Genomic DNA, 23,867 nt, shown 5'->3' with positions numbered 1-23,867 from the left:
TCTCGACAAACCTCTCCGGTCTCACCCAACCTTGTTACCTACATGTCCAGGAGGACGGAGTTATCGGTCCAATCTGGTTGTTTGTTGTGGGGGAGAAATGTCGTTATTCCACCACCACCGAGATCACAGATGTTAGAACAGCTACATTCCGGTCACTGTGGAATAGTGCGCATGAAGGAAATTGCACAAAGCTATTTTTGGTGGCCTGGATTGGACAGTGCTATTGAAGAGAAGGCAAAAGCTTGTATGTCATGTCAGGGTGTGAGGAATGCACCCCAGTGGGCACCCCTACACCCATGGGACTGGCCTGAAAACCCATGGCAACGTATTCATGTTGACTTTGCTGGCCCTCTTGAAGGAAGCATGTTCTTGGTGGCAGTAGAAGCCCATTCTAAATGGCCAGAAGTCTCTATAATGCAGTCCACTACTGCAGAGAGTACTATCCAAAAACTGCAGGGACTCTTTAGTCGTTCGGGGCTGCCAGAACAACTTGTGAGCGACAACGGACTGCAGTTCGTCTCTCAGGAGTTTCAAAATTTTATGAAGGCAAATGGGATACACCACATCACTTCAGCACCATATCATCCATCCACCAACGGATTAGCTGAAAGATTTGTGCAGATAATGAAACACGCTTTGAAATCAGCAAGGGGACAACACTCCATTCAAAAGCGTCTGGATATCTTCTTTCTTTCCTACAGGAACACACCTCATGCTACGACCAAGGCATCCCCGGCATTTCTAATGATGGGACGACAGCTGCGCACTTGATTTGATCTGCTGAAACCTTCTGAACCCCGATAAATTGTGCAACATCAGCAGCAATATCAAGTCATCAGACAAGCACCCAGAGCAAAAGACCGAACCTTTAGCTCGGGACAGCCAGTTTTGGCTCGGAATTATACTTCCAGAGCTAAATGGGTCCCTGCCACGATCATCATTCAAACAGGACCTGTTTCCTACACAGTCCGGACTGCAGAGAATCTTACCTGGCGGCGACATGTAGATCAGCTGTTGCCAGGTCATGCCAGTCCTCAGGACACATCTGCAGTTGAGTGGTCTGACTTCACCTCTTCTGGTGAGACACCGAATCACGAATCACCTGTTCCTGACTGTTCTCCTCCATTACTGCCAGCGGCTGAGATACCTCTTTGCCCAGCACGAGCTGATACCACCTCCTCACCTGTTTGTGCTGCGGACCCTGAGCCCATGATACTTTCATGAAGTACCAGAAGTTCGCCGTAATCCACCTAGAGACAGAAGGCCTCCTCATCGGCTGCATCTTTAGCTAGGGCGAACCCACGGTTATGGGGCAAAATAATCCCCAGAGTTTAGCTGGGAATGAAGGCAGCCTACCCTCCTTCTCTAGTCTAGTGTGTGTTTTATTTAGGGGATGTTTTTATTAGGAGGGGAGGAATATGTTGTGTATTTGGTTGTCATGGTTTTTGTTCCTATGGCAACTGAGTTAGATTATTAGGGGATAGCTCATCCACCTTTGGCTGGTTAGGTGAGCTCTGTGTCTGTAAATAAATGGTAGTTTTGTTAGCTGTCTGCTCTCTGGTCTCAAGCGATTTCTTCCTAAACCAGCTGCCCCCAAGGATATAACAGGAACTTCTCCAGGCCACAGTAGCACTTGCTACAGATAAGACACACAGAAGTACCATTGTCAGTATACTCACAACAGAGAGCCAAAGACAAGGGAACACCCCCTTCCCTTGCTTCCCTAAAGTGTGAAACAAGACATGTTTATTAACACATCTGCTTTGGAGTGCTTGTGCATGGCCTCACCCACAGCACCTGCCCTGGTGAGCAGGGCCATCCCTACGCAGACCTCCATGGGGTGGGAGAGCCTCCACGAGGGGTGGGGCTGCCCCAGGCCTCCAGAGGAGAGCAGGAGCAAGCTTGGGGGACAAGGGGGAACCGCTCCCCAGCACTCAACAGTGGCGTGGCTGGGAGCCAGTGGTGCCGAGCGAGCTGGGGCTGGGTTGCTCCACTTCCCCATGAGTGCAGGCCTGGGGTGGAGCAGGGGTGGGGGCCATGGGGAAGAGGTGGGGCAGGGGCTGGAGCAGCACGCAGCTGTGCAGGAACCAGGAAATGTGGTGCCCAAAATTTCCTGGTGCCCTATGCAGCTGCGTACTTTGAGTATGGGTAGGGATGGACCTGCTGGTGAGTGTGGCCCACCAGGGGTGAGGGAAATGGAGGGAATTACTGGGCTCCATGAAGCTATGAGTACAGAGCAACGGCCTAAATCCTGGCACCATTTTCCACAGACAGTGGTGATTGCAGCAGATCTCTCACTCCCAAGTAATAAAGCCACAGAGCACAGCTGCTGCTGACATCCCTAAGCCACCTGGGCCTGTATGCTGCTAGCCTGTGTATTCCACAGAGGTGCCTGCCAAAGTTACCACCAACTGGTGTGGTGGGAAAGTGTCCTGCCGGGGAGGAAGAAACAAGGCACCCATCCCTAGAACCCTTTGAGACAGGATCAGGGCTGGCTCCAGGCACCAACTAAAGCAGCAGGTGCTCAGGGCAGCCAATACCAAGGGGTTGCCCTCTGACCGCTATTGGGGCAGCACGTCCGGATCTTCGGCGGCGGGTCCCTCAGTCCCTCTTGGAGCGAAGTACGCGCTGCTGAATTGCCGCAGAAGAGTGGAGCGGTGCAATCTCACTGCTGTGGCTTTTTTTTCTTTTTTTTTGATGGCTTGGGGCGGCAGAAAACCTGGAGCCGGCCCTAGACAGGATCACAGAGCACCCCCATGGACATTGCATTGAACTCTCTCAGGAGGATCCAAGGGACATTCCTGTGCATATAAACATGTGCCTCCCCTGCCTAACTCTACCGGGGAACCAAGAGCAGATAACAAGGCTCCCTCTCTTCGGTGTATCACTGCCTCTCCACTACGAGTAAATTAATGAACAGTTGGCAGCTGTGTCCTGTTAAGCTGGAGACACTATCAATACATCACTGTGGTGGAAATACATTTACACACTTACCCGAGGTTCCTTCCCCTGTATCAGATCCACCCGTGCTCGGCTGCGGGGATGGATTGGACTGCCTGCCCCAGCTCCTTTGCTTTCGTGGGGCACTGCTGCTGGTCCATCGGACCCAAGCAATCCGCTCAGAGAGATCCACCTTTCTGTGGCTGGTCTCTTCTCCCCACCAGCCAAGGAAGTCCCATATCTCCTGGAGTGTGTGGTCAGCATGGAGAGTGGCTAGGTGTATTCACCAAGCCGGGCAATTGGGAAAAGGCATTTAAAAAATGTGCGGGGTTTTAAAGTGGAAGGAGGTGTGGCTTCTAGTCTCCATGATCCCGGGTCAGTAGAGTTCACAACTGTGACCAGAGCGGTCAATGTCCGGCATTGTGAGACAGCTGCTGGAGGACTGGTAGGGTTGACCTAGGAAATGTAGGTTCTATGCTTGCCCAGTACTTCGACCACGGCTCAACACCACGCCGGGCAGTGTTGTTACCGCGTCGCCATAATGGGGAGCTTCAATTTGTCTCCCACTGATGTAAGCATAGACACACAGAGCTAGGTTGATGCAAGATGGCTTACGTCACCCTAACTTTGTAGCGTACACCAAGCCTTAGACATAGCACCAAGTGTAAACAGACAATAAGGTTTAAGAGCATGTTCACTGGTACCAGAGTCCCACCTAACGCATTTTAAACCCCCCTTTTTGTCTACCCTTGGTGCTAAGTAGGTAAGAATGTGTTAATTACCACCTTAGCTAATGGGTTTGCCAAACATGCCTCCTTTTCCCAGTCCAGCCAGAGCCAGGGAGATTTAATTACAGTCCTTGGAGGGTGGGAGGCACTCACAGGGCTCTTTCATTAATTAGCATTACAAATCCACCAGGATTTAAAGGCTCCAATAGTTGTTCTTACATGGCCCTAAACAGCTTTTACCTGCAGGCTGATGGCAGCCAGCCAAACATAGGGCGAGCGGCCTCTTTCCTGTCCATTGTTCTCATATTTGTGTTGTAGGCACCGGCCAGTGAGTATGTGCAGCACTGACCTCTACTGGACAAGTTCAACCAGTGTCATAAGCCCTATTCTGCTGGCACCATATGGAGATTCTCCTTTAGCCCTGTGCTGTCAGTGGAGGAGGTTCAGAGTTCGGTTCCAGCTGCCAGTGTGAAGGTTTGGGTAGCTGCAGCATGCAATCCATACAGGCCGTCGGCCACGGATTTGTTGCAGGACCCATCTATCAGCCCGGGGGGGTTCTGAGCTCACCCCGGTGCTCTGCAAGGCCAAAGGGAGGGGAATTCGGAGCCAAGGGACCCTGGATTTTCAGTAGCACGTGAAAAGCTGCCAGCTGATAAAGGGAAAGTCACCTGCTTCCTCCCCTCCTTAAGCAGTTTGCTCAGTATGTGCAGTCCCAGAATAGAGCAGGCAGCTCACACATCAGCAGGATAACACAGGCCCAGGAAGAGGAGGGGAGGCTTGGGAAGGATTAAAGTGGAGAGGGACCTTGGGTAGGCAGCAAATGAGCAAGTAGCTTCCCATGCAATGTGGCAGTCAGGAAGCCAGTGGGATTAGGAGCATTTCAGGGCAGGGAAGGGCGAGTTATCTCCGCAAGGAGAGGCTAACTTGCCTATTGCCACTGGGTTCATACAGGAACAGAGCCACTGCCTCTCCACCTGCACATAGCACTGGGCATCTCAGCCCCCGAGAGCCAGTGCGCAACCCAGCACCTGTACAGCTCCCTTCATCCACAGCTCCCAAAGGCAGAGTTAACCCCGCTTTACTGATGGGGCAACTGAGGCAGCCAGCAGCAAGGGACTCGCTCACGTTCGTGTAAGGAATCAGTGGCAGAGTCAAGGGCTAGAACCCAGCCCAGGGCCCTGTCTCTGGACCTTACCCACCTCTCCTTGGTTTGTCAACACTTCTCAGAGGAGATTAAAGAGTATATGATTATCGGGAGCGGGGCACTGCTGCCAGGAGCAGCTCTTGTAGCAGAATGCCAGCCTGGCTCTCTGCTCCACCCCAGCACAGGGCAGGAGGAACAGCAAACGTCTCTTCGGGTGGGAATTGCTCACGAGGGGGGGCCACACGGGGGGAAACGGGCTGCGGAAATCTAGGGAGGAAGATGCTGCTAATGGCTTTAGCCAAACCTGCTCACTGTAAAGACAGGCTGGATAGGGCTGGAAGGGACCACGAGAAGTCAGCAATTACCCCTCATGCTGGTAGGGACTGGTTAGAGCGTCAGGCGTGAGCTCCATACCCTTAGGCAGTGGTTCTGAACCAGGGGGACGCTTACCCCTGCAGGGGGACACAGGTCTTCCAAGGGGGACCTGAACTCATCTAGAGATTTGCCTGGTGTTACAGCAGGTTACATAAAAAGCACTAATGAAGTCAGTACAAACTAAAACTTCATACAATGACTTGTTCATACTGTTCTATACACTGAAATGTAAGTACAATATTTATAGTCCAACTGATTTATAATTATATGGTAAAAATGAGGAAGTCAGCTATTTTTCAGTAAGTGGCCTTGACACGTCTGTGTTTTTATCTGATTTTGTAAGCAAGTCATTTTTAAGTGAGGTGTAACTTGGGGGTACGCAAGACAAATGAGACTCCTGAAAGGGGTCCAGTAGTCTGGAAAAGTTGAGAGCCACTGCCCTTGGGTATCTTCTGTTAAACCAAGGTCCACTTCCACTCAAGCCCAGGCCCCAGTGCATTAATTAGCTCTGCAGGACATGAGTAATATGCCCCAGTGCAGTGCCATGCCCCCATCAGATGCTGCTGCCTTCCTCTTACCTGGGAAACACATTCCTTGGTTGGCACACGCACGTGCGAACACTGCTTCCAGGAGCCCCGGGTGGGCACAGTTCTCATGCTTGCAATGTGGAGCGAACAAGGTTTCGCTCAAAAGCACACGGCCAGCTCCTTCATTGACCTCCCTGGCAATAGCCGATTCACACCGACGGGGGTGAAGCGTGTCGCGAGGGGGCACCGCACAGCAGGGCTGGCTTGAAAACAGGAAAAGAGCCTTTCTGCTTCTAAATTAGAAATGAATGGAACATGCCCAGGGCACGAATCCTCGCAGGAAACGTTTCCAGGGTCTATTCACTCAGCAGCATCTAACTCTGGGCTGGATGGCTCTGCGGTCCACCCCCCTTGGCCATGGAAGGAGCTGCACTCCCCTTCCCAGGTCTGCAGGCTCCCCAAGGCTACCCTGGAGAATGCTACGCGGAGTGGAGAAGAGGGCCCAGTTCTGCTATGACTCCGCCAGGAGGAGCTGCCCGGAAGCAGACGGAGCTGCCTGGTGGGTCTCATCTCCACATGGGAAAATCCAGCCCAGACCTGAGCACACTCGGTACCACGATTCTGGGTAGAGCCATGGAGCGCTGCCTGGTATGGCCAGGCTGGCTCAGTTTCTGAGTGACCAGCTGATGGTAGTGAGCAGAAGGAGCACAGAAAACCAAAGTGCTGCCTGAGTGTGAACACACAGCCGAGCTGGGCAAAGCACGCCGGGGGAGGGGCACAAGAGCAATGAGCCCCCTAATGGCCAATATGACTGAGATGGCGGCAAGTCTGGCCAGACACCGGATGGATCACAGGGGGCCATCCCGTCACCTGGCTGGCACAACCCCAGCTGGTCTGTGCAGCAGGGTCCACACACACCTGGCACCAGAGAGGAAAGGAAGGAAGCCATCAGGCAATGGATACCACCACCGTGCCAAGTGGCACCTGGCGGGCACCCCTCCACATACTGCTCCACGATTGCGCATCCGGGGACCCACTCTGGCAGCCATCCTTACCACGCTGCACCCACAAGGCCCAGGCAGGAACTGAGCAGCCCCGTCATGGCAGGGTTGATCAGCTGGCCACAAGTGAGGCAGGGACCGAGTCGAACCAAAGACGGAAGGGTCAAGTCCTCGCCCTGCACGGCTCAAACCACGCTTCTCTGCCCAGCAGGGCAACAGAGTCCAGTCACCCCCGGCTTGAATTGCCCCTTACTTCCCACAGCCAGTCTGGCTCCAGGAGACGTGTTGCCTGCCAGCCAGCTGGGGAGTCTGTTAAGAGGTGTCCCACCTGGAGAGACAGTTGATGGAGTTCTCAGTCAGCTCAGGAGCTATTTGGGAACCCCGGGCATTATACCAGGGAACAGGTGTATGCAGATGCAGGATCCGGCAGGCCAATGACTCACCCTTGGCTGGATTCACACCATCCTGCCTATCAGCCCTCCGCTCAGGAAAGCCAGTGCCCAGGTAGCCATCCGTGCCCTGGGACAGGCCTTGCACTCACCCATTGTCCTCCAGCCACTGACCAGCCTGCCCCAGGAGAGCCTGGGAGAAGGAGCTGCAGGGAGAAGCTGCATTTCGGAGCCAGAGGAGCGGCATCTAAAGTGGCACTGACTATTAACCAAGAATGGGTGCAGTGCCCATCCCCGCAGCTTTAACCAGCACTGAGTCCACACAACGGCTTGGGTTTGGGGTTGTTTTTTTTTAAACAGAAGTTTATGGTTATATGCAAATTAGGTCATTAAATGATTTGCATAAAATGTTCTCGCAGGACAGCGACTATTCCTAATTTCCCTTCCCCCCCAGAAAGTAGCAACCCTACTCAGCCTAGCGCACTCGCACATCTACCCCCGGCGCGAACATGCCCCGGGTGACACGTACGTACACTTCCCAGATGCAGAAGCGCAGCCCTTTCACTCAGCCACCCCTACAAGGCCTTGCCTTAAAATAGCACCCTCCCTCCGGCTCCACGGACACCCCCTCCGCAATGCAAGCATCTCTCCTAAATGCACAACAGACACGCACCCTCCCACTGCTGTTCGGACTCACCTCCCCGTGCGTTCAGCCTCCACCCCCAGCCGCTCCTGCTTGTACAAGTGCGCTGCTGCCTGATTGTCCCTGTGCCCTCAACGTGCCCTGCCGGGCAGTCACACACTCCTGTGCACGCACCTCTTGGGGTGCAATCACAGTCAGTCACTCACACCCCTCACACCCACACAGCGTGCCTGATACATGCCCCTCCTGCATGCCCTGCACTCAACCGTTGCCATAGCTGGCACTCCCACATGGGCATGGACATCCAGCTGTGTGCACACACATCCTGTGTATGTGGACTGTGCACTAACACTCCCAGCTGCACTAACACACATGCTCACGCTCGTGCCACAGAAACCCCCCCCATGCTCCCTGCCAACCAATCACAGCCTCCCAGGGCTACTCACACTCACCTTCCCGTTCTCCTGCCACATGGCTGCCTCATTCAGACACACTGGACTCACATGTGCACACGCAGAATGCAGTATATGCTCCCCGCCTGCACTCAGACACACAACACTGCAGCCTCATACACTCCCCACTGCACACCAGCCCTGCAGAGCCCTCCTGTACACATGCCACATGCTCACACCTGTGCATTGCTTACACATTTGCAGCTGCAAGTTCACAAGCACATGCATTCACCCACACACACACAGCTGCAGTCACACCTGCAGCCCATGCATTCACACACCATTCTCACAGACACACACACCACAGGCTTGCACACTTCCCCCCACATACCCTCCCCCAACAGGTGCTGGTGCACAGATGCTCAAACTGCACCCACACCTGTCAAACTTACACAGGCACGCTCAACTCCCCAGCTCACACACATGCACCGATGCGTTTGCACACCAGGCATATTCCCAGATGCCTCTCTCTCTCCCCCTCACACACACCTCCAGCACACACACACAGCCCCCGTCGCACGCATCCCCCCCAACACTCAAGCCTGCCCTTCCATGTCCAGGCGCATGCTGCGTGCCCACCCCGTGCGCTCGACCCCAGGCTCCGGGAGGGCTGTCCACACACCATGTCCGTCACTGGAATTGACAGCCCCCAGCCGCTCCTAGCTATTGGTCAGGAAGAGGCGTCTGTGTTTGGAGGCGGAGCCGCGCGGCCGTCCCCGGCGCCGCCCCCGCCCTCGGCTGCCATAGGGGTTCCTGCTGGCCATGGCGCTCTCCCCCCAGCCGGCGCTGCCCAGGGTCGGCCCGGGGAAGCTGACTTCCACTTTGGGTGGCTGGTCTAAGAGCCCGCTGGCCTCGGGCCCCGCCTCAGCGGGCGGGGCCTGGCTCTGGCGCGCGCTGGCCCGCTCCTGCCGCAGGTAGCGCAGCTCGTCCCGGATGTCCGTCAGGACGCCCAGCAGGCGGAACTGCAGCTCCCTGTCCCGCGCCCGCTCCTCGCGCTGCGTGGCCCGCTCCTCCTGCCACATGGCCAGCTCCTGGTGGTACAGCTGGTCCCACTGCTCCTCCAGGTCCAGCAGGCGGTGGATGTTAGTCCTCCAGCTCTCCCTCCTGCCCTCCCGCAGCCAAGAGCAGCCCAGGCCCCGCGGCGGTGGCACCGGGGCGGGGGGCTGGTCCTCCTGAGGTGAGGCGGAGGAGGGCAGGGACTCCTCGGTGAGCGCGCCATGCAGTGGGGAGCGCCCCTGCTGCTGCTGCTGCTCCTCCTCCTGCTGCTGCTTCTCCCACGTGGGCCCCATCAGTACCCTGGGCAAGGAGCCCACCTCAGGGCCCTGGCTGCCCTCCTCCTCTTCCGGCTGGGAGGCGTCAAGCACCCTGCCCAAGGAGGGGATGTCAGAGACCCCTTCGTGGGCCCAGTCTGCGTGAGCGTCCACGTGATTGAGCGTGTCCTCGGGGAGGGAGCTCATGGAGCCCTGGGAATTGCACCGGCGGATGAGCATGGCCTGCCGGGATGCCTTCGCGCTGTCCTCTGCCGACAGCTGGGGCTCCGGGCCAGGCTGAAGGCCCATCGCTGCACCGGGGCACCCGTCCACCTCCTGGCCTTCCCGCTCTTCCTCCTCCGACATAGAGGCGTAGGAGACGAGGGACTCATTTCTCAGAGGCGGGGACATTGCCGACATCTCTGGAGTCCGCAGCTCCGGCCCTGATTCAGCTGAAAGAGAAGAGAAGCTAGTAGGTCAGTCTATCAGCTTCACCCCCTTTAGCACCATGCATTAGATTCCCAATCAGTCCCCTCTCCCCACAGCCCTGGAACCGCCCCAGGATCATCATCTTACTAAAAAAATCACTCAAAGCAGCCACAGACACACACACCCTGGCAGGGCTGCATGGGCGCTGGTCAGACCCAACAGGAACATTCCTTTCCCGACAGTGGCCAGAACCAGCTACTTTGCTGGCAGGTGTAAAAAGCCTGCGGTAGCAGATATGGGATAATCTGGCCCCCAGTGGGAGTCTCCTCCTAAATCCCAATACTTTGAGGCTGTCACATCCCTTCCAACATCTTTTTGAGGATTAAGTTGGATGATGCTGGATATTTTGCTCATCCATATAAATGCTCAATCTCTCTTGGAATCTTGTTAAATTCTTGACCTTGACGACATCCTGTGGCAGTGAGTTCCACAGGGAACTTGTGTGCTGCAGGAAAAATGTTCTATTGTCTTAGATCAATTTGGAATTCGCTGCCTTTTCGTTTCATTGACCATCTCCTTGTTCTTGCGTTAGGAGACCTGGACACTAGAAGGCAGGAGCGCTGGAATAGTTACCCACAGTTTGAGCATTATGAACGCACAAGTGTTTGTCCTGAAGCTAACCACTAGGCTGTTCGAAGCTGACAGTGGGGACACGTCCTTGCAAAGAGTTTCTCTAGGAGTGTGTGGAGGTCTGAGATTTGACTATGGGACCCTACTCCATTCCTGGTGTAACTTCACTGGGATTACGGAATGAACATGCTTGGCCCAGGTTCTGAGTCACAATCATTTCACCATTTTTAACAACAAAAGTAACCACGCCTGGGCCTTCTACAGCATCCCTACTGCAGCGCCTGCTGGAGACAGTGCATCACAGAAGTCATTGTCAGACCCATGCTCAGGATTCCCTGGCTGACCCTTTAACAGGCACCAGCAACTGCTGCCCCCAGCTATCAAAGAGGCCTATGCCCCGGACAGTCAGCCTGGCTTTTGCTGTAGCTGTGGGCAGCTTCCCCATCACCCCTACCTGAGCTGCTCTGCCCCTCGCCTCGGCTGTATTCACAGATCACAGAAGGGTCTGGACTCTGGACTGCGAGCCGGGGCACAGCGGAACCTTCCACATCAGGCAAAGAGGAGGGCTGCCCATTGGTGTCTATGTAGATGCTGGGGTGGCTGACTGCAGGCTGGAAGGACATGATCGATTGCTTGGACGCACCTGGGAAGAACAAGTCTGCAGGAGAAAGAGACGATTGACTTAAGAGGATAGAGACTATCATTCCTTAGGCTTCGTGTATCATTGGCTAGGATTCCCCTAGGGAAACATCCTATAGGACTTTTCAGAGATCCTAAGGCCAGAAGGGGCCATTGTGATCATCTGATCTGACTGCCTGCATCACACAGGCCAGGGAACTGCCCCAAAATGATTCCTAGAGCAAATCCTTTAGAAAAACATCCCACCTTGATTGAAAACGGTCAGTGATGGAGAATCCACCACCACCCTTGGTCAATTCTTCCAACAGTTAATTACTCTCACTATTAAAAACGTATGTGTTATTTCCAATCTGAATTTGTCTAGCTTCACCCAGCCATTGGAACTGGGATGAAACCCACAGGGGCATGTAAAAATTACTCCAACAAACTACAGAACTTAAGTGAACTAAATCCTTTCTATGGGTTTTCTGAATGGTCCTATACAATTACCTAGCAGGGAGATCATTCTCTGATCAGCTCTCTGGGACGGTCCAAAAAACACCTTACAGAAAGATCAGGATTTTCTATTAAGTCCAAGAGGATATTTCCATTGTGTTTTTATATAAGCCATGTCTAGCCCAAAACCAGCCAGGATTTTTGCAGTATATATTTAAACTAACAGTTCGTGCTTGTACGTCCCTCCTTCACCAAAAGCTAGTGGTCTGATCTGAACTTAAAGGTGACCAGCAAAGGGAACGAAAATTGGATTTGGCCCCTTTTATTTATTTTTGGTCCTCTACAAGGTATAAAAGGCTGCCTGAAATGGGTCTTTATAAACAAACGAACAAAAGAACCAAAGTTCTGAGGTTTTGTCTGTTTGATCTTCAGCATATTGAGAATGTCCACTCTGGTCTTCCCTGCTTTACTGGCAGTTCCAGACATCTGGACTAGGAGCTTGTTCCATGGTTCGTTGGAGGAGGGGGAGAGGGAGAGAGTCTTTAACCCAGAGGTTTTTCTCCCACGTGTGTCTCCTGTATTTGAGTCAAATAGTGGGTAACAAAAAGCAAATAAAACAGAATTTTAATCACTCTCTCAGTTAGGCCCCACTTCTGCAAGGTAATTAAGCACATGGCTAGCTTTAGCACCAATTCACCAAAGCACTTAAGCACGTGCTTAACTTTAAGCACATGTGGGTAAGTATAACTGAAGTAAAAGCATGTGCTTAAGTGCTTTGATTAACAGGGATGGCCTTAAGTATGTTTAAAAAGTTAGACAGGTGCATAAGTGCTTTGCTGAATCAGCGCCTTCATCGGGTGACTCTTGCATGATTTGTCTGATGTCACGTTCCTTCACGTTCCACAGTAGAGCAAAGAGTCTCCCCGGAAGACATGTAAGTCTCCTCTGCTCTCTTTTAATGTAAAACCAAGCTGAGTCCCTTGTGCCACCCCATCCCCCCCCTTTTGATTTTTGGATGGGGGGGGAGAAACTTGTCAACCCTACTTGATACACCTGAGGACTTGTCGTCACTGCAGAGTTAACTCGAGTGCTGCCCAAATCCTGCCCACACACAAAAGCTCTGAACTCGCGTTGGCTGGCTCAGCTGCGGATATAGGCTAAAGCTCAAGTGAGCACAACGTGTCAGCACACGCAACCACTCTGCACAGCTCCAGAGCTATTTCACAGTGGCACTGTTAACTCAGAAGAACACATACCCATGTAGTCAAAAGGGGGCACAAACCCATGACCTCTCCCCCTGCAAGTCACCTGTAAAAAGGATGTGATCATGCGAGACGCAGTATATAGACGTTTTTAAAAACAAAAAAGTTTTACAAAACCGAAGATCAACAGGAATATTTCCACCATTTTTTTTTTTAAATTCCAGGGAAAACTATTTCCTTTAGTTTGGCTATTTGAGTATAAATATTTCCCAGCAGCCTTTGCCACCGAGACATTACAGTATTCTCCTACTGCAGCAAAACCCAAAAAGGAAACTGACTAGTAAAAAGGCAAAACTGACAAGTCTTTTTTCACCATCCTCTCTGAGCTAGCATAGTAAGTACATGTTCACCACAAAAAGTCCCAGAGGGCCAGGGATTTGTTACATTACTATTAGGTGAGGCTGATGTGTTCAGATGGTGACAACTGGATGGAAAACAGATGATTATGAAAGCCCCTTTTCCTGGAGGAATGGTCTTCTGGCTCCATCTCCTTTACCCATAGACCTCCCTGACCCTACCACCATTGTGAGCTCATGCGCACCAGACCTGCTATCAGAGAAACCCAAAGCTTAGCTCACCGGGATCAAAGATGATCTCGGGCTCTGAATCATGGCTGGCCTGTAAGAAGGTGGAGGCCACCATCTTCTCCAGGGGAGTGAGGCGGGGTTTGTGGAGAGGCCCCCCTGCCCTGTTCATAGGGGGATGCTTCTTGGAGGTGATCTTCTTCTTGACGTCCAGCCGAAGGTCTCGCCACTTGTGCTTGAGGTCATCGATGGAGCGCTCGGTGTAGCCCAGGAAGTTGACCCGGCTCTGGATCTGGGTCCACAGCTGCTTCCGCCGCACAGGGTGAGCTCGGAGGGATTCGGAGCCGTAGAGGGCGCTGAAGTGCCGAACCACGTTCCAGACCAGAGTCTCTGTCTCATCGTTGGAGAAGTTGGCTTTCCTCTTCCGGCCAGATGCGGCCAACCCCTGGGAGGCCGCGGCAGAAGTGGAAGGGGCACAGTTGAACCTAGGTCCCCACTCCTCTCGGTCGGCTCCTGAGGAAAACATCGGGCTCCGGGACCCAGAGGGAGCTGAAGAAGGAGGAGCAGAAGCCAGAGCAGCTGAGGAATCCATGGTGCCAGGGGGAAAACAGCCTGGAGCCAATCCTGCTCCCGGACACAAATCCGGACAGAGATGGGTGGCTTGGGGAGATTAAATAACTGCTCCAGAGTGCCAGGTGGCGGGGGAGATGCTCATCCCAGCTTGAAAACACCTGAGGGAAGAGAGAAAGCCAGAGGTAAACACGGGCAGTCTAAGCACCCTCCTTAGACAATCCATCTTGTAGTGGAAGAGTTAATAACCCCCAGCGAGACCTGGCAGCCCACTCCAAGCCTGGGATCCTCCGTGGGTGGAGAACCAGAGCTAACACCTGCTCTGTCAGACATGCATTACAGAAGAGAGACTTGCCAGTCCTGCTAAGCTCTGTGTGCCTCAGTTTCTCCATGTGTGAATGGGGATAATACTGCTTCCTGGCCTCACTGGGGAGTTATGAGGACTGCAAGGTGCACAGAGACCACAGCGATGGGGACCAGTGAAGTACCGAAACAGTTGGATATCAGACCCGGTCCAAAATTGCCCAGCAGAACCCTGGTTTTCTGTCAGAAAATGCCCCTTTGTCAAAATTGAACCGTTCCATGGGAACCTGCCCATCCCTGCGAAATTCGGTTTAGAGAGGGAAAAAACAAAGAAACCAAGCGTTTGGACAAGGCTTGAAATGATCCCTTGAGACCTTATCCAGACAGAACGGTCTGACGTCTCATTTCAAAGTGACTTCAGAATTTGGTTTTGTGATATTATTTCATTTGTAGATATTACTCAATAGGTTATAAAATATAAGCTATAGTGTACACACACACCCATACCATGGACACATACACACACACACACAACCATAGCGTGCACACACACACACAGCTATACCATGCATACACACACAGCCATACTGTGTGCACAGAACCATATTGTGCACACACACCCCCGTGTGCAGAGCCATACCACGTACACACATACGCACACAGAGCCATACCATGCACACACAGAGAGAACCATACCGTGTACACACACACGCACAGGGCCAGACTGCGTGCACAGAGCCAGACCGTGTGCACACACACACGCACAGAGTCAGATGGTGTGCACGCACCCCGTGCGCACAGGGCCATACCATATACACACACACAAAGCCATAGCATGCACGCACGCACAGAACCATACTGTGCACACACACACACGCACAGCCAGACCGTGCACACACACACACTCCCAGTGTGCAAAGAGCCATACCATGTACACACACATGCACACAAAGCCATACCATGCGCGCACACACAGAGCCAGTCCGTGTGTGCACACACACACACAGACCCAGACTGTGCACACATGCACTCCCCATGTACAGAGCCATACCATGTACACACACATGCACACAAAGCCATACCATGCACGCACGCACACACAGAGCCAGACCGTGTGCACACACACACGCAGAGCCAGACCGTGCACACAAACACGCACTCCCCGTGTGCACAGAGCCGATCCATACCATGTACACACACATGCACACAAAGCCATACCATGCACGCACACACAGAGCCAGATCGTGTGCACACACACACGCACAGAGCCAGACCGTGTGCACACGCACCCCGTGCGCACAGAGCCATACCATATATACACACACACAAAGCATACCATGCGCGCACACACAGAACCATACCGTGTACACACACACACACACACACAGAGCCATACCATGTACACACACATGCACACAAAGCCATACCATGCACGCATGCACACACAGAGCCAGACCGTGTGCACACACGCACAGAGCCAGACCGTGTGCACACACACATGCACTCCCCGTGTGCACAGAGCCGAGCCATACCATGTACACACACATGCACACAAAGCCATACCATGCATGCACACACAGAGCCAGACCGTGTGCACACACACACGCACAGAGCCAGACCGTGTGCACACGCACCCCGTGCGCACAGAGCCATACCATATATACACACACACAAAGCATACCATGCGCGCACACACAGAACCATACCGTGTACACACACACACACACACAGAGCCATACCATGTACACACACATGCACACAAAGCCATACCATGCACGCACGCACACACAGAGCCAGACCGTGTGCACACACGCACAGAGCCAGACCGTGTGCACACACACATGCACTCCCCGTGTGCACAGAGCCGAGCCATACCATGTACACACACATGCACACAAAGCCATACCATGCATGCACACACAGAGCCAGACCGTGTGCACACACACACGCACAGAGCCAGACCGTGTGCACACGCACCCCGTGCGCACAGAGCCATACCATATATACACACACACAAAGCATACCATGCGCGCACACACAGAACCATACCGTGTACACACACACACGCACAGCCAGACCGTGCACACACACACCCCCCCCCCGCCAAGCTCAGCATTTTCTGCATACCACGGCGGGCTGGGGAGCTAATCTCCTCTGCTCGCCTCCCCCCGCCCCAGCGCTGAGCCGCTCCGAGGCCTCCTGCGAGCGCAGCCCGCCCGGCTGGGGGCTCGGGCCGGCCCCCCGCGCCCTGCCCCCCGGGCTGCTCCTGCGGCAGCGGCGGGGCCGGCAGGCGCAGCCTTTTGTTCGCGCTCCCCTCCCCCGCAGGGTCTCCGCCGCGGCGGGCAGCGGGGCCGGCCGGGGCCGGGATGAGCCGGGGGCGGGTCCGGCACGCCTGGGCCCCCGCACCCCGGGCAGGCCAGCACCGCCCCCTGCAGCTGCCGCCCCGCACCCGGCGGCAGAGCGCGCCCAGCCCGGGGCGCCCCGGCCGAGGACAATGGGAGCCGCGGGCGGGCGGGCTCCGCGGTGCCGCCTCCCCCCGCCCGGCGCCTGGCTCGGCTCCAGCCCGGCCGAGCCGCCGCTGCGGCGGGGAAGGACGCGCGGAGCCCCCGGGGTTCGCCCGGCGGCCCAAGCTCTGGGGCCAGGGAAGGGCCCTGGCCAGCGGGGCAGCCCCAGCCCCGTGCGGGGACCCGCGCTCCCGCCGCCCCGCGCAGCAGCAAGTGCGTCCCGCGGCCAGAGCCCGCGTCGCCCCCCGGCAGAGCTCGGCTCGGCTCGGCTCCCGGGGGCGCCCGGAGGGGGAGGGCGGCCAGGCGCGGCGCCCTCGTCCGCGAACTCCCAGCCCCGCTGCGGGGGCCAAGCGGCCCCGTCCCACCTGAGCAGGGCGCCCGGCGGCAGCTCGGGCCCCTCCGCCGCGGGCTGGGCTCCGGCTCCGGCTCCGGCTCCCCGCGCTGGGCGCTCCAGCCTCTCGGGCTAATGGCTCCTGACTCGGAGGAACTCGCCTTCATTTCCTCTGCCTGCGAGTGGCAGGCTCGACGCGCCGCCGGCGGGCCTGCTGCTGCCCTCTGCTGGCTCCCGCCCCACGGAGGCTCGTTCTCCAAAGGGGGTGCGGGGGGGTGTCATCTGCGGGGTTTGCTCGTTGGAGGCACCCTGTGAACGGGCGCCCCCCTCCCCTTGGGCTGCACAAATGCTGCCTTCTCCCTCCTCTCCCTCCTCTCTGCCTGGCTGAGCTCCCCAGCACCGAACCAACAGGTGGAAAGAAGCTCTCAGGCCAGGAGAGGTGGCCTCTACCATGGGCTCTGCCACAGCCTTCCTGGGTACCCTTGGCCACATCCCCTAGCCTTGCTGTGCTTCGGGTCCCGGCACTAAACGGGGGGACAGTAATGCTCCCCTACCTCCCCTACCTCCATAAATATCTAGGAGGAGGTGCTCAGATGTGGCGTGGTGAAGCATCTACGCAGATAAAAAGGTTGCAGTTACATGATGCATTTTTTTCTCTGTTTCTGTATCGTTTTGTTTCACTTATCTCCCAACCCCAGTCTGTTATATCCACTTGTTGCATCCTGTCTGACGGCTAGATGGTAAACTCCCCAGCAAGGACCCTTCTCTTTGTTACTCCTCTGCACAGCCGCTTGCACAATGAGGCATGTCTCTTACATTCAACCTGAGTGTAGGAAAAGGAATCTCAGAACCTAGAAAGCTACACCATTGGGTCACATGCACTCCATCTAGGGAGAGCCTGGGCAGGATTTTTCCTGGTGCATAATCTAGATAGTTTAGTCCAAAGGTGACTCTGAAGAGTTACAAAGGGGTCTCACTTAAACTGGGTGACTCGGCAACAACAGGACAGAGGAAATTTACTGTTGATAAGTGCTAGATAACGCACACTGGGAAAAATAATTCCAACTATACATACAAAATGATGGGGTCTACATTAGCTGTTACCACTCAAGAAAGTGGTCTTGGATGGTTCTCTGAAAACATCCTCTCACCCTGCAGTGTCAGTCAAAAAAGCAAATGGAATGTTAGGAACCATTAGGAAAGATAAAACAGATAAGAGAAAAGACCATAATGCCACTGTATAAATCCATGGTGCACCCACACCTTGGATACTGTGCTCAGTTCTGGTCACTCCATCTCAGAAAGGACAGAGTGGAACTGCAAAAGGTTCTAGATCATCCACGGTATGGAAAAGCTTCCATCTGAGGAGATATTCAAAAGATTAGGGCTGTTCATCTTGGAAAAGAGACAACTAAAGCAGGGTATGATAGAAGTCTATCAAATCATGAATGGTGTGGAAAACGTGAACAGAGAAATGTTATTTATCTGCTTCCACAATACAAAAACTCAGGGTTACTCAATGAAATGAATAGGCAGCAGGTTGAAAACAAACAAAAGGAAGTACTTCTTCACACAACACACAGTCAAGCTGTGGAACTCATTGCCTGGGGATGTTGTGAAGGCCAAAAGTATGACTGGGTTAAAAAAAAAAAACTAGGCAAGTTCATGGAGGATAGCTCCATCAATGGCTATTAGCCAAGATGGCCAGGATGCACCTCACTCCTGGATTGTCCCTGAACCTCTGACTGCCAGAAGCTGGGACTGAACCACAGGGGATGGACCACTCAAAATTGCCCTGTTCTGTTCATTCCTTCCAAAGCACCTGTTGGAAGACAGGATACAGGACTAGATGAACCATTGGTCTGATGAAGTATGGCCATTCTTATGTTCTATATCCAGTCCAAGATGGAGGTTCCCTTGGGAGACTAGCGCACAATCTAAATCTAATAGATTGGTAGAGAAAGTCAGGGAATTTGGCTGAGATTTGAAAAGCAGATGGTGAGCTGATAGGACAGAGGATTATATGTTGTCTACACACACATTAGAATCCATTTAACTATACTGGTATAGTGAAAGTGGTACAATCCTCCTAGTGTGCATGCAGTTCTGCTGGTATAAAGGGGCTTATAACGCTACTTGTCAGAAAGGGGAATAAGCTATAATACTGGTGAATCTGTGACCACCCTAGCGGTTATATTGATATAACGAAGTTGGTTAAAAAAATCACACCCTACTCAAAATAGTTATACCAGTACAAAAGCTACACCTACTGTTACTCACACCTTCTTGTCAATTGTTGGAAATGGGCCATCCTGATTATCACTACAAAAGTTTTTTTTTCTTCTGCTGATAATAGCCCACCTTAATTAATTACCCTCATTACAGTTGGTACGGCAACACCATTTTTTCATGTTCTCTGTATATATATACTTTTCTACTGTATCTTCCACTCCATGCATCTGATGAAGTGGGTTTTAGCCCACAAAAGCTTATGCTCAAATAAATGTGTTAGTCTCTAAGGTGACACAAGTACTCCTGTTCTTTTTCAGTACAAAAGCTATGTCTAGTGCGGTCTTATAGGAAAGTTACAGGGAGAGAGTGGCTGATCTGAGACTCTAGGAGAAATGCTTTTGTCCCTTGGGCTTCCCTGTGATGGGGTACAGGGACCAAGTCAAGGACAGGACTGTGGGAGGTTCAAGAGACTAGTAAATCCCATTCCAAATTTGAATATTAGCAGCTCAGGGACAGCTGGTGGCACTGGATGCTGAGTTTCTCTGGAGAAGAGCAGCTGTCAGAGGGAGGGAGCTGAGGAGGAGGAGGCAGCAGCAGAACTGGAGTGGGAGGGAAGAGGTGCCTGGTTCATTCTCTGCCCAGTGACAGCGCGGCAACAACATCTGCAGACCTGGAAACCAAAGGAGGGAGTGGCCAAGCAATATCTGCGGGAGTCTCAGCTTAGGCAGGAAAGCAGGTGAAGAGGGAGGGTGTTTGCCTCTGGCTAGTGAACCGCCTCTGTCCCCAAGGAAGAGAATGGCAGTAAATGGTCATCAGCGAGGACCAACCTTTCCTGGCGTTCTGTTTCCTACAAAAAGAATTTCACAAAGGGCCTGATCCTGCCACCGCCAGGTCTGCGAGGTGCTGAGCACCCTCCCACACCCTGCAATGTGCTTAATCACAACACAACACAGCCTGAGGAGCAGTTTGCTCAGCGTGGATTAAGAATATTAGATTAAGAACGGCCATACTGGGTCAGACCAATGGGCCATCTAGCCCAGTGTCCTGTTTTCTGACAGTGGCCAGTACCTGTGCTTCAGGGGGACTGTACAGAACAGTCCGAAGTTTAGGGTCACCCTGAGCATGGAATTGCATTCTTACCATCCCGGCTAATAGCCACTGATGGACCTATCCTGCATGAATTTATCTAATCCCTTTTTTAAACCAAGTTATACCTTTGGCCTTCCCAGCATCCCATGACAATGAAGTCCAGAGGTTAACTGTGGATTGTGTGAAAAATTACTTCCCCTTCTTTATGTGAAACCTACTGGCTATTAATTTCACTGGGTGACTCCTGGTTTTTGTATTACGGGAAAAGGTAAATAATACTGCTCTGTTCACTTTTTCCACACCATTCATGACTTTACAGCCCTCTATCATATCCTCCTTTAGTTGTCTCTTTTCTAAAAGAACTCATCTTTGTAGTTTCTCCTCATATGAAAGCCGTTCCATAGCCTTGATTATCTTTGTTCCCCTTCTCTGGACCTTTTTCCATTTCCACTCTATTCTTTTTGAGATGGGGTGACCAGGACTGGACACGATACTCAAGGTCTGGATTTATAGAGTGGCACTGTGATATTTTCTGTCTGATTTTCTATACCTTTTACTAATAGTTCCTAACATTCTGTTACCCATTTTGACCCCTGCTGTGCATTGAGCTGAAATTTTCAGAGAAGTATCCATGGTGACTCCAGGATCTCTTTCTGTTGAGTGGTAACAGCTAATTTAGAACACATAATTATATATGTGTAGTTGGGATTATTTTTTCCAATGTGCATTACTTTGCACTCATCAATGTTGAATTGCATTTGCTATTTTGTTGCCCAATCGCCCAGTTCTGTGAGATCTCCTTGTCATTCTTCACAGACTGTGTTGGATTTAACTACCTTGAATCATTTTGTATCATCCACAGATTTTGCCAATTCACTGTTCACTCCCCAATAATGAACACTTTGAACTCTACAGGTCCCAGTACAGATCCAGGGGGACCCTGATGTTTAACTCTCCATTGTGAAATCTGGCTCTTTGTCCCTACCCCTTGTTTCCTGTCTTTTAACCAGTTATTCATCCATCACAGGACCTCCCTATTATCTCACAACTAGTTAGTTTTCTTAAGAGCCTTTGGTGAGGGATCTTGTCAAAGGCTTTCTGAAAATCCCACTACACTGTATTGACTGGATCACTCTTATCCACCTGCTTGTTCACACCCTCAAAAGAATTCTCCTAGATCGGTGAGGTGTGACTTCACTTTACAAAGGCCATGTTGATTCTTCCCCAACAAATCATGTTGATGGATGTGTCTGATAATTCTGTTCTGTATTATAGTTTCCAGATGAGTTACTACTAGTCCATAATGCAGGAGTGGCTCATTTTGACAATTCTCTTTGGTAGCTGAGCCCCTCACAGCAACTGGATTAACAGAAAAGTCCCTAGAAGCAACCATTTAAAAAGTCCCAGCAGATTCAAGGGGTCCTGTATTTAGCTTTGTTAGAACTCTGCAACACCCATCACAGCATGTTATCAGAGTCACCAGCTCAGCAATCCATGGGCAGAGGTGCCAGCATCTGATAAACGTCTTGAGTTAACACCGATGCAGCAACATGCCAGCAAAGGAGAGAAGAAATGCCCTGGCACAAAGGCCAACCAGATACCCTCCCTGCAAGTGGCACAGAAAATTAGAGCCAAGGCAGCAGTGAGACCATTTACCCCAACAGCTGATGTCATAACCACCCCGAGGCTCTGTGCTACTGGAGGTGCAGGAGACATGTCGCTAGAACCAAGGGGCACATTGGCTCCCTTGTTTATGGACATCCACAACGCTACCGCCTGTGCTCCTGTGATGTGCCGTAACCAGCCCCACTGCAGGGAGTGGCTGAGAGCTGGTGGACACCAGTCGCGAGTGGCGTGATAGCTCACAGGGTGCACCATGCACTCAGAGGCCAGCAATGGAGTGAGCTCTGCAGGCTCTAGCAGGGTTGGCACCTGCCCAGGCTCTCCTAGGACTGTCCCAGGGAATCTGCCAGGGTGCTCTGTACCCACCACCAGCTGTCCAATCTCATGGGCTCAGGATCGTCCCAGCTGTCCCAATTCTTTGTACCTCAGACTCCAGCCCTTCTGGGGTCCACACACAACAGGCACACACTCTGAGTGACAGAGGATTCCTTTCCTAGGGCTGGCTGAAATAAACAGGGGCAGGCACCCTGGGCATGGTTACAGCACCAGTTAAACCAAGAGAACCCAGCCAATCCTCGGCCAGACCTTTGCAGCAGTCTAGTCCAGCGATATGGCACCTAACAAAGGCCTTGGTAACCTCACCACATTGTCCGCTTGCCTGCAGGCCACAGCCCTGTGTCCTCCTGCTGTAGCTACAGCCAGCACCAGGATGTGTCTGTCCAGCTCTCAGGGCCTCCAGCCCCAGCTCTCAGGCTGCCCACTATTCAGCCACCCTCTGCAGCCAGCTTCCAGGCTGCTGCCTCCAGCTCCCTCCTGAGCCAGGTCCACTCTGACCTCCTTTACTGATTGCTGTACTGTAGGGATTAGGGAGTCTCTGCAGGTTGGGTGTTAAACTAGTGGCTAGCACAGTGTCCCCCTTTCCCCCCCTCACCCTCCCAAATGAGCCAGCAGGCTCCTTACAATGTCTCCACCCCCTTGGTGAAAATGAAAACCAGCAGCCACTGCAGCAAACACAGGCTCTAGGACGCAGTCCCACCATGGCCACTGAGCAGAGTGGTTCTGAGACCAAGAAGTGGCTGTGTGACCGGTAAGCCACTGAGGTCGAGAGGCTTTTATCTGTCAGGGGATGAGGTCGTTCCCCAGCCTCCTTCCTTGACATGTCCACAGATGGGTTTATCCACAACCTGTCTTGGTCTGTGAGGGTTGTTTGTGATTGGCATTATCGGGATTATGAAAGATGTACCAGCAGAGAAAGGTCTGACACCCTCCAATGGCTGGGAATTGAAGCTAGAAACATACAGACTGGAAATAAGTCTAAATTCTTAATGGTGAGAGTAAATAACTATTGGAACAATTTACCAAGGGTCGTGGTGGACCCTCCATTGCTGGCAATTTTTAAACAAGACCAGGAGTTTCTCCTAAAGGATCTGCTGTAGGGAAGTGATTGTGAGGATGTTCTCTGGCCTGTGCAATACAGCAGGTCAGACTGGATGAGCACCGTGGTCCCTTCTGGCCTTGGAACCCATGAATGGGGGCAGCTGGCACGGCGTCCCGTCATCACGTGAGAGGGGGAGGAACCTGTGTAACCCTGACCTCATCCGGTGACTGGAGCCAGGAAGTAACATTCAGTTGTCTCTGGCCAAGCACTCCTTTATTACAAGCTGGCCAGCTCCAGCGTAGCCCGGTGGCTGCTGGCATTTAACCCAGCACAGGGTCTCGAGCTGCCCTGAATAGGATTCAAATGCCTGGTGGTCCCAGTGCTGGCGACCTGTCTACATTAGGGAAACTCCAGGTAAAAACAAAGGATGGAGCAAACCTGAACAGCTGGTCACGCAATGAGTGACGGA

General features: G+C 53.0%; 1 protein-coding gene across 2 annotated transcripts; it reads right to left on the bottom strand.

Moving 5' to 3' along the window:
- Positions 1–7,757: 7,757 nt before the first annotated feature.
- Positions 7,758–17,237, bottom strand: LOC115645279. Of its 2 annotated transcripts, none has more exons than XM_030549681.1 (4): positions 17,111–17,237; positions 13,423–14,099; positions 10,963–11,166; positions 7,758–9,901 (listed from the first exon to the last, which is right to left on the bottom strand). In XM_030549681.1, the coding sequence occupies exons 2-4, from the start codon at positions 13,958–13,960 to the stop codon at positions 8,859–8,861; spliced, it is 1,785 nt and encodes a 594-aa protein (XP_030405541.1). In that variant the 5' UTR covers positions 13,961–14,099; positions 17,111–17,237; the 3' UTR covers positions 7,758–8,858. The 2 variants fall into 2 exon arrangements, with proteins under 2 accessions (XP_030405541.1, XP_030405542.1); XM_030549682.1 differs by lacking the exon at positions 17,111–17,237 and adding an exon at positions 16,369–16,441.
- Between the last annotated feature and the right edge of the window lie 6,630 nt (positions 17,238–23,867).

This window comes from Gopherus evgoodei, chromosome 2 (assembly GCF_007399415.2).
Source record: "Gopherus evgoodei ecotype Sinaloan lineage chromosome 2, rGopEvg1_v1.p, whole genome shotgun sequence".
In the NCBI taxonomy this organism is placed as follows: Eukaryota; Metazoa; Chordata; order Testudines; family Testudinidae; genus Gopherus; species Gopherus evgoodei.
Note: the sequence above shows the minus strand (reverse complement) of the source record. Positions and strands in the feature narration are given on the sequence as shown.

Excerpts from the sequence above, each read along its gene's own strand:
- LOC115645279 (XM_030549681.1), bottom strand. The coding sequence starts at position 13,960 with ATGGATTCCTCAGCTGCTCTGGCTTCTGCTCCTCCTTCTTCAGCTCCC. Across the intron at positions 11,167-13,422 it reads CGAGATCATCTTTGATCCCG|ACTTGTTCTTCCCAGGTGCG; the intron begins GTGAGCTAAGCT and ends TTTCTCCTGCAG. Across the intron at positions 9,902-10,962 it reads CGAGGGGCAGAGCAGCTCAG|CTGAATCAGGGCCGGAGCTG; the intron begins GTAGGGGTGATG and ends CTTCTCTTTCAG.